Source organism: Capricornis sumatraensis, chromosome 4 (genome assembly GCF_032405125.1).
Source record: "Capricornis sumatraensis isolate serow.1 chromosome 4, serow.2, whole genome shotgun sequence".
NCBI classification, from domain to species: domain Eukaryota; kingdom Metazoa; phylum Chordata; class Mammalia; order Artiodactyla; family Bovidae; genus Capricornis; species Capricornis sumatraensis.
In genome coordinates this window covers 25,776,497-25,796,571 of record NC_091072.1, presented here as the reverse complement: position 1 = coordinate 25,796,571, position 20,075 = coordinate 25,776,497, and the positions used below count along the sequence as shown (strand labels likewise).

General features: G+C 41.1%; 1 protein-coding gene and 1 pseudogene across 3 annotated transcripts in view; both read left to right on the top strand.

Moving 5' to 3' along the window:
• MTUS1 (microtubule associated scaffold protein 1) overlaps positions 1–20,075 on the top strand; it is a 189,513-nt gene that overhangs the window by 103,213 nt on the left and 66,225 nt on the right. For all 3 annotated transcript variants that reach the window (XM_068969863.1, XM_068969862.1, XM_068969865.1), the window contains 2 exons: positions 5,084–5,218; positions 7,732–7,770. In XM_068969863.1, coding sequence (XP_068825964.1) covers positions 5,084–5,218; positions 7,732–7,770 — 174 coding nt within the window. The remainder of the gene's footprint in view (positions 1–5,083; positions 5,219–7,731; positions 7,771–20,075) is intronic.
• Positions 16,241–16,359, top strand: LOC138079354 (5S ribosomal RNA; annotated as a pseudogene).

Sequence of the window (20,075 nt, the reverse complement as noted above, 5' to 3'; positions counted from 1 at the left end):
CGTCCTCATTGCTGAATGGCAAGTGGGTGTTGTGTCACCTGCCAATACCGGTCAGTTGGTGGGAATCACCCGGACAGCAGTGAAAGTTTTCCCAGCTGCTTCCAGGTTCAGAGCAAACCCAGCGTGGGTTTGACCACTGATGCCTGCCTGAGGTGAGGAAGGGGGTGAAAGGCAGGTGGTATATACATTGGCCCCGTGTTCCAGCACATAGCCAGTTCTTAAGCACATCCGAGTGGATGATTGAATAAGAAAATACTATCATCCAGACTGGTGTTTTGTTTTCATTCTTTTCTGGACTATGTCTGAGACCTTCCTGTTAGTACAGGGTTGGGTGATTTTGTGTTTGGAATTTGAGAGCTTGGACGTAAGTCGTGATTTGATTTGAAGCCAGGTGGGCAGAGGATCTGGCGCAGTGGGAAGTGTTAAGCTGATTCATCGAAAGTTCAGAAAACAAGCAGAAGGTTGGCTCCATGTGTATATACATGTTTTTTAAACAAAAACAAAAACTAACGTGGAGCAGGTGCTAGAGTGTGGTGTGAAGTGTTAGTTTGCAAATAACAGTTTGGAACAGTGGAAGCCTTTCTCTAGCAGGGAAATTGTTTTCCTTGTGCTTGGACTTCTCTGGAAATCTCTTCATTTTCGCTGCAGACTTGGTCATCTCTGTCCTTTCACTTGAACCACATTCTGTGTGTGGGGAAATGAAGGATTCACGAGCATCTGTTGCTCTGGCATAATCAGGGCAGCTAAGACCAAGGCTGACAACAACGTGGTGGGGGGCAGTTCTAAAACGGTGTGCATTAGACCTGGCTGAGGCATGGGCGACCACTCGTGGGACCTCACACTTTGAGTCTACAAACCAGCTGTCACAGGGCAGCCGTGCCTCCTGGAACACCGTGTTCGGGAGAAGTCCCAGTGGGTGTTCAGCCTCAGGGGGACCCCATGCCCGTTAGTGGGGGTCTGCACACTAGGGGTTCAGACCCTCTTCTGTGTTGACAGATGACACGATTCAGCACAGCTGGGCAGTGGCCCAGTCAGGCCCAGAACTCAGACAGTACTGGCTCCATTCCCTTCCTCGACACTAAGGTGCTTCCGTCATTCTGTTGGAACTTGTGCCGCTGAAGGGTTTATCATTGGGACATAATAACTCTAGACAAGAGGAAATGCAGACATTCTCAGCATACCCAGCTGGCTGCCCAGCTGAAATAGAAGGCAGGAGAAATATTCTCAAGGCATCGCGCCTTGTAATAAAGGTCGTCCTTCCAGTTGGGGTTTACCGGAAAGCGACAGGCCAGCTTAGAGGAGAGCCTTAGAGAACTGAGGGACGTGTAAGTGTTGGTCACAAGGTCAGCACATTAGTAACATGGGAGAGAATGAAGGGGGCATGCATAGTAGATGATCAGAGAGAGAGAGGTGTGTGTGTCTGTGGGTGTGTGTGTGTGTTTATATATGTCACATAAAAATGGAAGAGTGTGTGTTTATGTGAGTGTGTGCATGTGTGTATATGTGTGTGTTACATATAAATGGAAGAGTGTGTGTGTGTCTGTGAGTGTGTGCATATGTGTATATGTGTGTGTGTGTTTATTTATGTCACATAAAAATGGAAGAGTGTGTGTTTATGTGAGTGTGTGCATATGTGTATATGTGTGTGTGTTACATATAAATGGAAGTGTGTGTGTGTGTACCCCAAGTCAAGCTCATTTTTATCCTTGTCATATGGAATGTTGACCCTCGCGTGTTAGCACTGATGCGATCGCATGCCAGCAGGACTGAGCCTCCAGGGCGGCCATGAGACAGCTGGCCCCCAGCGCCTCCTGTTCTGCACATGACCGAGTCGGGAATATTGTCCCTCTTGAGAAAAGTCTTTTGCTTTCGTGACAAATCCTTTTACCGAGTCCTTTGGAAACCGAAGGTCTTTATGTTCAAAGGTTAGAAATAAAACATGTGGATTTACTAGCATATGAATTTATAATAGGTCTGTAAGTTAAATTCAGTTTTTCAAAATCTGAATAGGCAACTTATTTGCTACTGAATATAGTTTTCAAAATGTGTCAAGAAAAGCCAGACTCGAATCCAGATTGTTGTAATATACGGTTGATACCAATAACATCATTCACTTCCCTTCATAGATTTTGAGTTAGTATAGGTGGAAATGTTGATTGAAACTCAATATCCATTTTCTATGAAATTCTAAAAGACATGCTCTATGACACTTTGGTTCTGTTTCTTTAAGACTATGAAGTCACTCCCCATCAGTTCTTTAAAAAGTTATGTTGAATTTTGTAGTGGTCGTATCTTCAGTGTTTAACATTTACGTTAGCTCCCTGTCAGCTTTGGAAAACTCAAGTCTCCATGTTCTAGGGAAGAAGGGAATTGCAAAGGATAGGAAATTGACAGAAACTTGTCAGTGGGAGGGAAGACTGTAGATTTGGCCCGGTATTAAGCGTTACCTGGGCACAGGAAGAACAAACAGATGGCTCCCTGCAGGGGGCACTTGACGTTGATCAGGGCAGAGTGATGGCAAGTCTTCACCAGGTTCAAGTGTGACATCCTTCAGGACTGTTGTAGAGCTGGACAGTTTAGCCTAGGGGAAAATTTCTGTCTTCAAATTTATAAATATTAGTAAATAGGGTTGACATCTCATCCCTTTGCAAAAGTGTGAAGTGAAGAAAGGGATCAAGATTGGTGATAAAGACCTTTGTGATTGTAAGTGTTAATAATTAGACTGGAATTGGATGGTTAGAATTGGGTGTTGAAAATTATTTTGAAACAAATGAGTAAAAAGTCCCGTCTTGGTTGGCAGAGGGGGAAATTAAGCCTGGAAACCAGGTTGTGAATGATCAAACCTCCAGCCCAGTAAGTATATGGTGACATAAATATGCCAGTGGTTTGTATGGTTACCAAGGGGAGATAGAAAAAAAGGTAAACTTTTATGGGAATTGAAAAAACTATAAAACTTTCTAAGTAGATTTCTTTTGATTTTTTCCCCCCTCCTGAGATGTGGAGAGAAAAGGGCAAAGTGCTGTGTTTACACTCTTGAGCATTATGTATAACATGGTAACCTCTCAGCAAGAGCCAAGCAGTGCTGTTAAAATTCCTTGTAGGAGCCGACCTCCTGACAGCGAACTTTTTCAAAGATTATTCAGTTCTGGAGAACTAAAAGGAGAATTTCAGAATGATAAGGACATACTGATGCCCTCCCCCTCTTAATCAGGTCACTGCTGGTGCTCTTCTCTGTTTTTATTACTACTTACTAAAATTGGAAACAGCCTTTTTGATATATGTAATTTTATGTGTTATTTTTGGCTGCATTGGGTCTTCGTCACCACAGGGGCTTTCCCTAGTTGGAGTGAGTGGGGTCTACTGTTTGTTTGGCCTCAGAGGCTTCTCAGAGAAGTGGTCTCTTGTTAGGAGCACAGGCTTCGGGCGCGTGGGCTTCAGGCTCCGGAGCACAGGCTCAGGAGGGGTGACGCACAGACTTAGTTGCTCTGCAACATGTGGGATCTTCCTGGATCAGGGGTCGAACCAGTGACTCCTGCCTTGGCAGGTGGATTTTTACCCCTGAGCCACCCAGGCAAGTCTCTGAAACAGCTTTCTGTGTTATCTTTACATGCCAATTCTATTGTTTCCAAACCTTTCCTTTAAGGTTTTGGACACTCAGCATGATTCTAAAATGTAGATAACACTCAGCCAGAAACAGTGCAGTAATGATGGGGGTGCTGGTTATGTTCCTAAAGTTTTCATCGTCCTCTCAACCATACCAGAGCCAGGAACACTGTTTCATGGGACCTCATGACGGGCCCAGTGCACCTTTACCAAAAACGCGGTGTGAAAATGCATTCTTATTTTGAATTCAGAGCACAGGAAATAGACCCTGCTCCTTCGTTTTGCTTGCCTCTTCCCCTGCTCCTTATAAACCTTAAGGATCCAATAGAAGATTTGGGTTATTTTTTTCAATCCAGTGGGAAGCTATAAATATGAGGAGAAATTTCTCATTGATGGAGAACCTACATAAACACACCATCTACACAGTTGTCTCATGTAACTGAAAGATACTTAGCTTTTCATTGCCTGGGGCTCCAGGCATTACTGTGCAAAAGAAGAAATACAAGTAAGCAAGGCTTTGTCTACAGGTTACTCCGTGGTTTCAGATTTTCACTCTGGTAGACAATCAACGAGTTATAAATCATTAATTTTTTTAAAGGTGTGTTTTTATTTCCAAATGTCATTGTCTTTTGATAATGCGAAGATTGCCTTTAGGGTCCCAGTGAAGACAGAGAAGCAAAATCAGAGACTAGCAAGATAGCAGACATCCTTTCCAGGACCCATGACATGTCAAACCTAGTAGAGTATTTGGTCACCTTAACTCTGACGTCTTCCTGGGAAATGGTGTAGGCCTGCTTCTGTGGGAGCCCCCTTTTGCTAGTTAACTGTCATGGACTCAGAATTACAGCACAGTCTAAGCACAGGTGGCTAGTCTCAAATTTGCTCCAAAAGTCCTTTATTCAGTTCCTTTAGCGCCTGGAAACGTCCCTCTGCCCCCAACCCTGAGTTAATTCCTGTGTGAGTGAGAGAAGAAAGGTTTGTGCGGAATACAAGAGATGCTTTTATTATTTAGGTGGAATTCCATTTTCTGTTTCAACTCTGAGGCTTAGGCACCTTTGTTCTAGGGCAGATGTTGGAGTCTTAGCTTCTTGCTGCACCAGAGAAGGGTCAGAACCTGATCTCATCTTCACAGCTGCAGATGAGCTTGTGGATAATACTCATCCCTCGGTACCACAGGGGATTGGTTCCAGAACCCCCAAGGATACCAAAACACCTCCCAGGTTTCATGTGGGATGACAGCTGCCCTGGACCTGAGGCATGAACTTGGGCTGTACCAGGATGTGTGATCACCCTGGTTACGATCATCCCTGCAAACAGAACTACCTGCTGTCTGTCGTTGTATCCCCACCATCCAGTAACGACTGGCAGGTGGTGTAGGTGCTTAATGAGCACCTGCAAATTCAAGGGGGACAGATAGGTCACGGAAGATTCATACTGTGGTTATCAGTAAACTGAAATGCACTTTTCTGTTCTATTCTAGCTGGTAATGCCGCTGTCATCAAATATGAGGAAAAACGTCCAAAACCAGCATTTCAGAATGGCTCCTCAGCATCCTTATATTTGAAGCCCTTTGTACCCAGAGGTCACGCACACTTTCTGAAAACTCCTCCTAAAGGTATGGGACCTCCCGGTGAAGAGAAGAGGAAGATGAGGCTTTTCAAATCCTTGGCTTGTAGGAGGTTAAAATGTTGACAGCTTCATGGTACCTCAGACTTTTATTTACAAAAAATCTGAGAAATAAAGCCATAGCAGATTTTACAGTGAGGGAGCTCTTCTTGTTCTGAGAGTCTGCTGGTTCTGTAGCTAAAACTTGATACACAGAAATCAGCAGATAGAGCAAAGCTATAAGGTGATAAGAAATAAAACTTCCAGAGTTAAATTATGTGAAAGTGGCGATCTATAGTAATGGCATAGAAATTCATGGCTTACTTTATACTTTGGATCCAACCATGTTATCCTCACCCCCTCCACCTCCACACACCTCTTTCTTTATCTCTTCTCTGAATCACTCACTTTGTAATTGCTGCAGCTCTGAAGGTTAATCTTCAGGTTTACAACATAAGTGGTATATGCTTCTGGGGTCCCCAGCCTCTGGAATCTAATGCCTGATGATCTGAGGTGGAGCTGATGCAATAATAATAGAGATAAAGTGACAATAAAAGTAATCCCCTTGAGTCATCCCCAAACCATCTCTCCACCCCACAACAACTCGCCACCCTGCCCCCAGGTCTATGGAAAAATTGTCTTCCATGAAACCAGTCGCTGGTGCCAGAAAGCCTGGGCGACCACTGCTTATATGGAATGTTCTCTTGCAGGTTTACCACAGTAGAGTTTAAGCACATCAACAGTTGTTATTCAGTGAACTAAAAGATTGTTTAGCTGAAAGAATAATTGTGAATGAGAAGCTTGAGCTGTCATGTGTGAGGCATATTTATATTAGAGAGACTAAAAAGGACAGAAAGCTACACAGTTCTCCTTCATCCCATCAACCACGAATAACTGCTCCATTTCCTCCTGTTCATTTCTTTTGCAAATCATTTTCCTTTTGTTTCAAGAAAACTCAGAGCATAGTATGTACCCTCTCTTGTGCTGGGCTGCTTTATATTAATTTAGTAGTATGTCATGAGAGCGTCTTCATTTTAAATGACTATGAAATGGTCTCCTGTTTTCTAATTCTGTGGTTCCTGAACACAATTTCTGACTTTCACTGTGGCGCCTTATACTGGGATGAACATCTTTGAAGGTGAACATTGTTCATTGCTTCAGATTCTAGTTACATCCATGAGGTTTCCCTACAAGAGGGATCACTGAGTTAAACTGTATGAATCTTTGGGAACTTGTTATTATGTCATTAAATAACATTCCAGAAAGGTGTTAGTCTCTCAAAGCAGTGTGTCTATTGCTCTGCGTCCTTCTCAACGTGTGTGTGTGTGTGTGTGTGTGTGTGTGTGAGAGAGAGAGAGAGAGAGAGAGAGATGTATGTATGTGAAGGTTCCTGTGGTAACTTGAGGCTGATTACCTATTAGTATTTACCAACACTTTTTTTTTCTATTGAATTCAAGAGAGAATAGGTACAGATACTGGCAGAGAGATTCTTCCAAGTGCCAACAGGTTCTCATCTGTCCAAGGTGTTAAATAAACTTCTGAGACATCAAATGACCCCTTGTTGGGATGACATCAGTTTATGAAATTTGTGTTTTTTATTGATGGATGATAAAGCCCCATGATCTCCACATACACTGGTACCTGGGGAAAAAGTGTCTAACTTTGAGACTAAGGTCACTTGCAGAGTTAGAATAGCTTGATTCCTCGGATACCTTTACAGAACAGAGAACCTCAGTATTCTAAAATGCCCTTTTATTGAATTTATGAGCTTTTGTATCACAGAGGTTTTACTTGAGTGGAAATCAATGCTTTCTATTTACAATGGCCACATATTTTAAGAGATTATCGTCTCTGTAAAATTCCACAGATAGAATGCGGCAACTTTTCTGACTGATCTGCTGGCCCTTTGCCCTAGAAACGACTCTATCGTGTCAGGAAAACGTGCTCATAATCTCCTCGTGACTGACTTTGGTAGCTCTGTGCCTGTCACCACTCCTGGTTGTGTTTGTTCTTCAGCTTTATGGGTGTATAATTGACAATGAAAATTAGAATAAATTTGATTTAATGCATACATACATTGTGAAAGAATTCCCCTGCTTACAATTTTATATCATATCCATTTGAAGGAAGAGCGTATATATATTTTTTCCTTCATAGCTGAATAGCAATACAACTGGATTTAATACTTAGCAGTTTTAGAAATCACACCCTTTCTTTCATAAATTCTGGCCCTTTTCCTGTTCTGTAAGTGGTGGAATAGCATAAAGTGTGTAAGACACGTGTAAATTCAGTACTGTTGAATTTGAATTTTAGTAGTTCTTAAATTGAAAAAAACTGTGGTTTGTCCTAACATATTTAATCAGTGACAATGAATAATATCACCATTAAACCATTAAACTACCATTTGATCTTATTTGGAATATCTTTTTATACTTGAGAGGGGGAACTTTATTTGTAAAATGGTTTATTGTGTGATATTTCCTGTAAAATGTATATCTTACAAATATTTCTCTTATATTTTAGATCCTTCAAGAAAAAGTCTATTTACAGCCTTGAATACAGGTAAGTGACCACTTTAAATACAGATAGAGGAAAAGAATCATTTTGTCAAGTTATATTATCAAGTATTTAAGTGTATTCATGGTGATTTTTCACTAGTTGCTTATAAATATACTTTGTTTTGTGGCATAAACATAACTGCTTGTGACATTGGCTGGCATAGGGTTAAAACTTGGTGAACATGGTTGCTAAGCCTTCTGATGCAGAAGGATGTTTTATTAATCACAGATAATTTGCTTTTTTAAGTAATGATTTTTTTTTCAAATGTGGAGCATATTTATTATTCAACATGTGGAGATATGGAGAATATACTTTTTCTAAGAAATACGCTATTGTAAAATGGATAGTCTTTAATGGTTAAATAATCTTGTGATCAGGTTTAGTAGTAGCAAGCACTTAACATTTTTCTTTCCCTTTTCACACTTTTATGGAAAAAAAATTAACACCTATCTCTAAGACTGTCTCTGAACCTTTGAACATCAACTAGGACTTTAAAAACTTGGTCTCTTGAAGCCAGAGAAGATTTTATAAACTGTACTCACTACAGTTTCTATGTTTCATCTATAGCTGGTTAGGTCCCTACCCACTACTTAAATTCTCCTCCTTAATATGCTGTTATAAGACAGTTTTATGGCTTCTGAGTCCATTGAGGATTACAACAGCAAATCAAACGGCAGAGGCAGCAGGGTATTACTATGACACACTGATTACAGATTATCATGCTTCATGATAGCACTGGGAGCTAAGGATATAAAGGTGAGCCCCAAATGAGTAAGGGCTTTGTCTTCAGGAAGGTTCCAGGAAAGTTGAAGGATTGCGCAAATAAATATACAATCACAATTGCAATAAATTTTAGGAAGGAGCATTGCTGGTTCCTAGTTAAAGGCTCCGATGTAGTGAAGAAAGCCTGAATAGGAGGTATAAATTTGTGGACACCCCTCACCCCAACCCCCTGTATACAGGTAGTATATTAAAGAAAATGGGATGGATAACCTTCCATATGGAATAACTTGATGCTCCTGAGGCGTCCTTGGTTTCCTCAGCTTAATCAGGCAGGCGAGTTACAGGCTTACCTGTTACAGGCTCTCACTTACTATAGAGCTAGAGAGGACCTAGCCATGCAGAGCAGGTTAAATTCTAAAGGCTTCCAAGAGCCCGAGTTTGAACATACATGTTTACCAAACTAATTTTTAAAGGCCAAAGGAAACATTTCTGCACACAATGAAATTTTTATTTTCTTTCATTGTAAATTTCCAGCACATCCTAGTATTTAGAAAATAAAATATGGCAGGTGGATTCTTTACCACCTGAGCCACCAGGGAAGCCCAACACGCTACAGGATGACTACATGTTAAATCAGATAACTTTTTTCTGAAAGCTAGGTGATAATTCTGGGTTTAACTGGGAAACTTCCCAAGTATCCTCCAAAGTGGCTGCACTGTTCTACATTTCCATGAGCTTTTCCACATCTTTGTCCACACGTGCTTTTGTTTGTTTTTAACTCATTTTTATCAGACTACTGTTGATTCACGATGCTGTGTTAGTTTCTGCTGTACAGCAAAGTGATTCAGTTATACAGACATCCACTCTGTCTTAGGTTCTGTTGCCATATAGGTGATTAACAAGTATTGAGTAGGGTTCCCTGCGCTACGCAGTAGGAATAAGTTATCTCTTTCATACACAGTAGTGTGAAGACTTGTTTTTGTCCGCTTTTTTTTTTTTAATTTTTATTATAGCGAGTGGGTCTAGTCTAGATCTAGTGTCAGTTGCTCAGTTGTATCCGACCATTTGCGACCCCACGGACTGTAGCCCACCAGGATCCTGTCCTGGGATTCTCCAGATAAGAATACTGAAGTGCGTTGCCATTTCCTCCTCCAGGGGATCTTCCCGATCCAGGGATTGAAGCCGGGTCTCCTGCATTGCAGGCAGATTCTTTACCATCTGAGATACCACGGAAGCCCTGTTCTAATGGGTATGAACTGGTATTTCATTGTAGTTTCAATTTGCATTTCCCTGATGGCTACTCAAGATGTTGAGCATCTTTCAGAAGCTTATGAGCCATTCATGTATCTTCTTTGGGGAAACATTTATTCAAATCCTTTGCTCATTTTAAAATTATTTGTATTATTATTATTGAGGTGTAGGAGTTCTTCGTATATTCTGAATATTAGGCTCTTATCACATAGATGAAATCTTGTGAAATAATTTTCTCCCATTCTGTAGGTTGTGTTTTCATTTTCTTTCTTTCTTTCTTAATATTTATTTGACTGTGCCAGGACTTAGTTATGATGTGTGGGAACTAGTTCTCTGTCTAGGAATTAAACCTGGACCCCCGTGTTGGGAGTATGGAGTCTTAACCACTGTACCACCAGTATGTCCCTGTCTTTTCATTTTCTTGATAACACCCTTTGAGGCACATTTTTAATTTTCATGAGACCCAGTTTATCTATTTTTCTTCTTATGTTGCTTATCCATTTGGTATTATGTCTAAGAAGCCATTGCTTGTACAAGGTCATGAAGACCTATACCCATGTGTTCTTCTGAGCGTTTTACACTTTCAGCTCTTATACACTGATGCATTTTTGAGTTAATTTCTGTATATGATATGAAGTAGGGGGATCCAACTTAATTCTTTTGTATGTAGATTTCCAGCTGTCCCAGCACCATTTGTGGAAAACACTGCTGTTTCCTCCACTGAACTATCGTGGCACCTTTGTTGAAAACAGTTGGCTGTGAACACGAGGATTCGTTTCTAGGCTCTCTAAGCTATCCCGTATGCTTCCCTGGTGACCGAGATGGTAAAGAATCTGCCTGGAATGCTGGAGACCCAGTTTCAATCCCTTGGTTGGGAAGATCCCTTGGAGGAGGGCATGGCAACTCACTCCAGTATTCTTGCCTGGAGAATCCCATGGACAGAGGAGCCTGATGGGCTACAGTCCGTGGGGTCACACATGGATCTACGTGCTGATCCTCATCAGTACCATGTTGTCTTGCTTACTGTGGTGTGATGAGTTCTGAAATCAGAAAGTGCACATCCTTCAACTTGTCCTTTTTTCAAGATTATTTTGACTGTTCTGAGTCTCTTGAATTTCCATGTGAACATTGGTGTCAGCTTGTCAAAGAAGCTGTTGGATTTAGGATTTTCATAGAGATTGCCTTGAATTTGCAGATGCATTTCTGGAGCATTGGCCAGCTTTACAATATTCAGTATTTTGCTTCATGAATGTGGTGTGGCCTCCCCTTTTAGTTAGGTCTCCTTTCATTTCTTTCAACAACTTTTTGGTAGTTTTCAAAACGCAAGTTTTGCAGTTCCTTTGGGGAGTATTTGTTGTGTGAAATCTCTGTGCTTTGGGAGCTGCTATTGATACTGGTCACAGTGAAGGAACTAAACAAGTCTAATATGCCTGCTCTGTGCAGCTTGGAAAGTCAGTCTTAATTTACGTCTCAAGTCAGTGATTACATAAAGTATTGTAGGGCGTCCCTGGTGGCTCAGTGGTTCAGAGTCTGGCTGTCAGTGCAGGAGACACGGGTTCGAGCCTTTGGTTGGAAAGATCCCACATGCCATGGAGCAACTAAGCCTGTGTGCCACAACTGTTGAGTCTGTTCTCTGGGAGCTGCAATTGCTGAGCTCATGTACCACCAGTACTGAAGCCCACACACTATTGCCTGCACGCTCCTGCAAGAGAAGCCACTGCAGTGAAAAGCCCACGCACAACTAGAGTAGCCCCTGCTCCCCACAGCTAGAGAAGAGCCCTCATGGTAACGAAGACCCAGCACGGCAAAAATCAATAAAAATATAAAGTATTGTAAAGGATATTTGTTTTCATAGGCATAGCAATTAAAAAAAAAAAACCTCCGATATATATCTCCTTTCTACATGCGGAAAAACTATTAGCATTAGGCATTTTCCCTTGTCACATTGTGGGACTACTGTGATGTCTTGTTTCCAAAGCCTATCATTGTCACTTAATGTAACAGTGACCCTTGATAGGAAAGGTTATCACAATGGCAAATTAACCACTGACTGAGAAAAGAAATGGACAGTATAAATCATACTGTGGTTTTGTCTGGCAAAGCCTCTAAACCATGGATTAGAAATAGAGCATGCTGCTGCTGCTGCTAAGTCGCTTCAGTTGTGTCCGACTCTGTGCGACCCCATAGACGGCAGCCCACCAGGCTCCCCCATCCCTGGGATTCTCCAGGCAAGAACACTGGAGTGGGTTGCCATTTCCTTCTCCAAAGAAATAGGGCATAGGACAGAGTTTGAGAATGCCTGCCTTCAGTTAACCCTGCTCTAATAATTGCAGTGGGAGAAGCTGTATTTTAAGGGGTCAGCACTGTGATTTAATCTAGATTTTGAGTATGAACACGTATTTTCCAGAAGTCATAAACTTGACTTTTCCAGGCTTCTCTGTTGATGGTTAGTGACTATCATTATTTAACACTGACTGAGTATTATGGTGAGCCTGCTCAGGAAAAGGCACAGTGTGTTGGCTTTTGGAAGAACAGCTTAGAAACTGAGAAAGTGAGCTGTTAGTTGCTCAGTCATGCCCGACTCTTTGCAACCCCTCGACTGTAGCCCGCCAGGCTCCTCTGTCCATGGAATTCTCCAGGCAGGAATACTGGAGTGGGTAGCCTTTCCCTTCTCCAGAGGATCTTCCCGACCCAGGACTCGAACCCAGGTCTCCTGCATTGCAGGCAGATTCTTTACCATCTAAGCCACCAGGGAAGCCCAGATGCTCAGAAGTAGTGTCCAAACAGCAGTGACTTTTTGGGTGGATCATGTAACTTCTTAATACTAGTTTTCTTTTCTGTATAATTGAAATGATTGATCACTAAGGCTTCTCCCTGCTCTCTAAGCCTGTGATGGCAAAGCACGTCGTCTTTCTATTTTGCTTGCAATGTCATCGTTTAGACTGTACAGAAGACATTGCCTCCGCATACAGACATGCTCCTCTGAGCATCAAATCTTATGGCTCTCAGATAGTTTTCTTTTTTTAAAGCAACAAACTGTGGTGGAGATTAAAACGGAGCAACTTCATATCTTTTCATTTGTGTACAGTAATCACTTGACTTGAATTATAGCAGTTTGCTAAGGTCTAAAATGTTTAGCCTGTTTAGAAATCACCCTTTAGTATTTTTTAATTTGTGATTTGAAATAAAATGTAGATAACGTTATATCCTGCTGTCACCTAATACAAGCAATCACTTATAATGACTATTACATTTAACATATGCAGCAGCATTTAACTGCTCCTCTTGAATATTTGCGGTACTTCTATACCACATTCACAGATGATCCTGTGATGAAAATCTCTACAACGAATACCTTCAAAGTTTAGGGGAGTTTTTGTGATAGATTCTTTTCTTTAATTAATTAGTATATTGGCTGTGCTGGGTGTTCATTGCTGCACTTGGGCTTTCTTTAGTTGCAGCGAGTGGGGCTGCTCTCTGGTTGTGGTGTATGGGTTTCTTACTGTGGTGGCTTCTCGTTGCAGATCACGAGCTCTAGAGAGCACAGCTTCAATGGTTGTAACATGTGAGATTGCCCTGTGGAATGTGGGATCTTGGTTCCTGGGCCAGGGATCGAACCCATGTCCCACCCATTGGTAGGCAGATTCTCAACCACTGGGCCACCAGGGAAGTCCCCTGTGATAGATTCTTGTAAGTAGCATAAGCAAATCAAAACACAGGCATATTTGTCACCACTTCACTCAGCAAATTGCTTTCCAAAAGCTTCATATCCTTTTATAGCATGACTGACAACATAAAAGAGTACCGGCTTCACCATTTTTTTAAAAAATTTGACTAGTTTAGTAGAAAATTTTGTGTCACTGTTTTAGTTTCAACCTTTCATCAGTTACATCAAAGACAGTTCCATCACCTCGTGGGCAAAGGAAGAGGAGCAGAAAGAAAATGAACTTGGCTGGCATTGACTGTTGGGATTGCCGCATTCCCCTGGTGTCCTGATCCTGGGTTCATTACTAAGCCTCTCCAAAGGTTCAGATTTCTCACTTGGGGACACAAGCATATTTCAGGAGGACTTCCCAGTATAGAAGTATTTTATGTAGAGTTGTTATATAAAAAGTTCTCAAAGGGTAGCTGCTAGGAGACAGTGACGAGGATAATCCTTTTCATTGTTCTTATGATTCTAGTGGCTTACTATTAGAGCTCTTTTCCAGGAGAATGAATTATTTTAAATCCCTTAAGCAAGCAGGGAAAACCACTGAACGTCAAGAACCACCCTCATGGGGTCTAGCTGTTGTCATTTATTTAAAGATGATGATGCTGCAAGACTCTCAACAACTCTGACTCTAAATAAACCTTGGTTTGCTGTTTATAAGGATGATGCCACGCATACCAGGTACTATTATTATGTGGTTCTACCCCACATTAAAGCTGTTAGGGATGCCAGAGCACCAGAGTTGTATTTATCCTGCTCTCTGATTATTTTACACAAGATCATCACTTTCAGGTGCCGTGGAGTCTGCCCTGGGAAGTAGAAAATGCACGCTCCTTCCACCTCCCCTCTCACTAAATCCAGCTCAGGAGGATCGGGTTGCTCTCTGTACCCCCTCTTGCAAGTGTACAGAGATGGTTGAGAACTGCACACCTCCTCGAGTAAGGTGACACCAGGGTGGCCAGTGTTTCTTTCACTGAGAGTAGGGGTGAGGCTGTCCTCTGTGGTTTTATGATTATAACTGTCCTCTCCCACTTAAAAGGCAGATGGTGTTTGAGCAACGTGTGAAGTTTGGTATTCAAAGCAGGGAAAGCATGGATTGTTGGAATAAGGACCATCTGTTTATCAGGAGCTAGATTCTTAATTCACACACCACATACAAATATATTCCAGACTCAAGTTTTAAACAAACATCAGAATGCAAGCATGAAAAGTACAGACTTTACAGAAAAGACTTTTCCATGAATGTTACTATGAAAGAAAGGATTACTAATTATGACAACAAAAGGTTTAGACCTTCCTTTTGTCAAAAAATTTTTTCTAGGCATAGAGATGGATGTTAGCTGTAACTGGACTTGTGATTGTTTCACAATATTGACAAATAACAGACATACGTCGGCAGTGCCGCAGGTTCAGTTTCAGACCACCCCAGTAAAGTAATTCTCGTTAATTTTTGGTTTTCCAGTGCATAAATGTTTACATTAAAGCTCAGCTGGTAAAGAATCTGCCTGCAATGCAGGAGACCCCAGTTCAAGTCCTGGGTCAGGAAGACCCCCTGGAGAAGGGATAGCTATCCATTCCAGTATTCAGGGGGTTTCCTGGTGGCTCAGTTGGTAAAGAATCCACCTGCAATGTGGGAGACCTGGGTTCGATCCCTGGATTGGGAAGATCCCCTGGAGAAGGGCATGGCAACCCACTGTAGTATTCATGCCTGGAGAATCCCACGGATAGAGGAGCCTGGTGGGCTACAGTCCATGGGGTTGCAAAGAGTCGAACATGACTGAGCAACTAAGCACACAGAGTCTATTAACTGTGTGATGATAGCATTATGTCTAAAAAAGGTCCATATCTTAATTTAAAAATACAAAGCAAAAAACCAGTTACGATGGTAACACCAAAGACCACTGATCACAGCTCACCATTAATAAATATAATCATAATGAAAAAGTGTGAAATTTTGCAAAAAGTATCACACGGTGACACAAACACAAAATGTGCAACTGCTGTGGGGGAAAATGATGTCGATAGCATTGCTCAACACAACATGGGGTTGCCACAAATCTTCAGTTTTTTTTTTTTTTAAATACCCCCACAGTATTTATGAAGAGCAAAAAACAGGATTATGCTTATACTGAATCATTACATTGTGCACGTAAAACTAATTTAATAAATCTCAACCGAAAGCCATTGTAAACAGTAGTAGCAGTCACACCACAGATTTGGACAACATCAGCAACCTGTTTACTCCAGTTCAGGCCATTTCAAATCAGGGTAAAGACAACTGCACAGTCGGAAAGTAAACAGATCATCAGGGAAATGCAAATGAAAACCTCAGTGAGACACCACCTCGCACCTGTCAGAATGGCCATCCTCAGAAAGAGGACAAATAGTAAACACTGGTGAGGATGTAAAGGAAAGGGAACCCTGGTGTGCTGTCAGTGGGAATGTAAATTGGTGCAGCGCTATGAATATGGAGTATGTTTTAAAAATAGAACTATATGATTCAGCAGTCCCATTCCTAGGTATTTAGTCAAAGATAATGACAACACCAATTCAAAAAGATACATGTGCCCCAGTGTTCATAGCAACACCATATGCAATTGCCAAGATATAGAAGCAGCCAAAGTGTCCATCAACAGTTGAATGGATAGAGAAGATGTGTGTGTGTGGGGCGGGTGTGTGTGTTGTGGGCGGAATATTACTTAGCCATAAAAAATGAAAAACTTTCCAACCACATGGGTGGACCAGGAGAATGCTGTGAAGTAAGTCAGACCAAAAAAGACATACTATGTTATCTATGGCCATACTATCCTGAACACGTCCTATCTCGGCTGATCTTGGAAGCTAAGTAGGGCCAGGCCTGGTTAGTACTTGGATGGGAGACCACCTGGGAATCCCGGGTGCTGTATTTTGGTCTTCCCTGGTGGCTCAGATAGTAAAGAGTCTGCCTGCAATGTGGGAGACCCAGGTTCAGTCCCTGGGTCGGGAAGATCCTCTTGAGAAGGAAATGGCAACCCACTCCAGTATGCTTGCCTGGAGAAGACCATGGATGGAGGAGCCTGGCAGGCTACAATCCATGGGGTTGCAAAGAGTCAGACACAACTGAACAACTTCACTATTACTATGGTATCTAAAAAATAATGAACATCACAAAACTAACAGACTCACAGAGACAGAGAACAAACTAGTGGTTACCAGTGGGGAGAGGGTACGGAAGAGGGGTAATATTGGGGAAGGGGATTAAGAGGTGCAAACTATTAGGTATAAAGTAAGGTACCAGGATGTAATGTACAGCACAGGGAATATAGCCGATAGTTTATAGTTTTAACCGGAGTTTATAAAAATGTGAAATCACTATGTTGTATACTTGAAACTAACATAACACTGCAAATCAACTATACTTCACTAAAAAATGGTAAAAGAATTAAGACACAAAAGAGGAACTACAAAGGGCTAAGAAATATTGAAAAAGTTTACAAAATATTTTTAACTTTTTATTTTATATTGGAGTATAGCCAATTAACAGTGTTGTGATAGTTTCAGGTAGACAGCAGAGGGACTCAGCCACACATGCAATGTGTCCATTCTCCCCCAAACTGCCTGAACCCTACAACCAGGCCGCCCCTTAACACTGAGCAGAGTTCCCTGTGCTATATAATAGGTCCTTGTTGGTTATCCATTTTAAATATAGCGGTGACAAATATTATATTTCTAAGAGTGCTGGTGAAATGCATGGGGACTAACTGTCTCATATATATCACTGTGGGGGTGGTGGGGAGGTGGTGTAAATTACTGCAGCCCTTCCTGGATGGAGGCATTTTGGTGACATGTGACAAAAGCCTTCTACCTCAGCATTCTGTTTATCAGAACTGATTCTAGGAAAATGATTGACTTATTTATTGCTTTTCAGAACTGTTTAAAAGGGGGGGAAATCGGAAACAGTCTGAGTGATTTAAACAGCAGGTATCGTTTATGTTCACTGGCATTCCAATAACATTTTTAAAGCCATTAAAATAGTAACATAGAGGGTTATTTAATGCCATGGAATGATAGTGGCATTATCATTGCCATTATCATTTTCACAGGATAATTTTGACATTTTAAGGTTTAAAGAATTTTAAGTTTTAAGTGAAAATTTTAAGTTTAAAAATAACTGGCTACAGAGCACTATGATGTACAGATAACTTGAGTTTTTTTTTAAATTCTACATTGAGCACACTTTTTCCCTTCGTTTTTAAAAACACATATTGTATGTGGATAAAACATTGTTGCTTTTATTTGGGGCTACCAGAACTAAAAGGTAATGCCACTAACCTTGGAGAATTTATAATCTTATGGGCTGGGTGGAGGTTGAATTTTATTTCTCTCTTTACTTTTGGCTGTACTGGCTCTTGGTTACTGAGCGAGCTTTTCTCTAGCGGCAGCGATCGGGGAGCTACTCTCTGGCTGTGGTGCACGGACTTCTCATTGTGGTGGCTCCTCTTGTTGCAGAGCAGCGGCTCTGGGGCGCGCTGGCCTCAGGAGCTCTGACACGTGGGCTCGGGAGTTGCGATGCCTGGGCTGTAGAGCGCATGCTCAGTAGCTGTGGCGCGCGGGCTTAGTTGTGGAATCTTCCTCATCAGAGGTCGAACCCGTGCCTCCAGCCCTGAGAGGCAGATTCCTTACCACCAGGAAGGAGCCACCACCATTCCAGGCTCCTTCCCTGAGCCACCAGGGAAGCCCTTCCCAGTCGTTTCATGTGAATTTTCTGATAGTTACTCACAGTGTGTCTTATAGACCTTCTTCTTCCTACTAAGCAAGAAGACATTATGGAAAAATTGGACTCTGCGTTGAAACTTTATGCAATTGGAATGGAGGCTTGAACTTAAAAAGTGCCATATATAAAAATAAAGAAAATCTGGCAATTAGGGCTGTGTTAGGGAAAGGGAGGAAATATAATAAATGTTAAGATTGATACTCGTGCTGGAGTTCTTGGGAAGATTGGTTGAATAGAGAGGCTTGAATCCCTGGTTAAACATTAATCTCCAGATTCTTAATGATCATTAACAATAAATAAATCTGTCCTAGTTGGATGTATTTCGTAGCATCTGAGCAACCCTGCACAGCCTATGCTGGAATCATAGCATCATTGTTTTCTAATGTCAAGTCACTAATGAAACACACACACTTCTATACAGACTGCAGTGAGATCTGTGATTCTCGATGTTTGAATCTATTGACTGCCAAACACTTTTATCATCCATAACATACCTTCTTTAGTTTTTAAAGCCTTACTCTCTACAATTATTTATTATTTTTCTTTATTTGTGTCATTAATGGAAACTCTGTTCATATCATGGACTTTTTATAAAGCTATTCTACCACTTAAACTTTAAAAAAAAACACTTCCTTTTAATGACTGTGATCTTACTCTTAATTTTTATAACTATATTTTTCTCATTTAAGTACTAAAAGTTCCTTAAATTTTTCCTTACATCCTCTTAAATTAAGACTTTGTATAATAAAGATGAACAGTTTACTATCATTTTTATACTTCTATATTTGGTATAAATTCAGAAATGACAGTGTGTGCACACGTAACTGATCAAATAAGTAATCAAATTATTTGAACTTTCTGAACCAGTTTTAAACTCTGTGCTTCCCCAACCCCCAGAAGTGTGTGTGTATCTATCTATCTATCTATCTATATATATAAAATAAAAATTATTGTAACCCTGCAATTATTGCTGATTGATTATTTAAAAGAGTGCATGCATAAAAAGCGTTTAGGAGTGTGTCTGGCACATAACATATTTTATTGGCTGTTTATCAGTTGTCAAGGCTGCCTTTTTGCTTTGGTGCACTTGTGCTCAATCGCCACCAGGAGGCAGACTTGTGTTTGGGAAAGAAGGGAAACCCTGCTTGAGCTGTTTTTAGTCTTTCCCTTTTTCCGTGTGTGTGTGTGTGTGTGTGTGTGTGTGTGTGTGTGTGTACACATTGCTGTAGAAACAGGAACTACTCCTTCTGACTTTTGACTTTTCCTTCTGACTGGCACTGCTTCTCTTTATTCTTATAGCTCCTAGCTGTGCTGTTTTTTGGCTTTGGGCTTTTTGCCTTTGAAGGAAGAGCTCCCCAGAGGATGGGAAACACCACAATCCTCCCAGGCCACAGGGCATACTCACAAGGAGGAGCAGAGAGCCATGTTCTGCTGTTTAGAAAGATCATTAGCAACATAACTTTTCATATATGTGGTGTAGCTTAGTAGTTCAAGTAGACATTGTAATAAGTCGAATGAATTGATGGCATGTTGCTATTTTCTTCTTTTAGAGTAATCCAGGCTAAAGGATTTCCCTTTCAACCAGGATAGAGTTTACTATTACTTAACTAACAAAAAACTAAACAAAACAAAAAACATGAAAAGAGGGTGGTATCATGTCTATTTTTAATAATATCAGTAGTATTCTATTTATAATTTTAATGCTGGTTTTTAATCTTAGTTTTTACAAGTTTTTTGTTTTCTTGGTGGGGAGCAGGAAGGACACTTGGTTGTGGCAAATTGTGGAATTAATTAATTTGCTTTTTAATAAAAACTGTGATAAAGTGAAGAAGCAATACCTAAATGTAGCTTTTCCAGACTTTAATTCCTTGG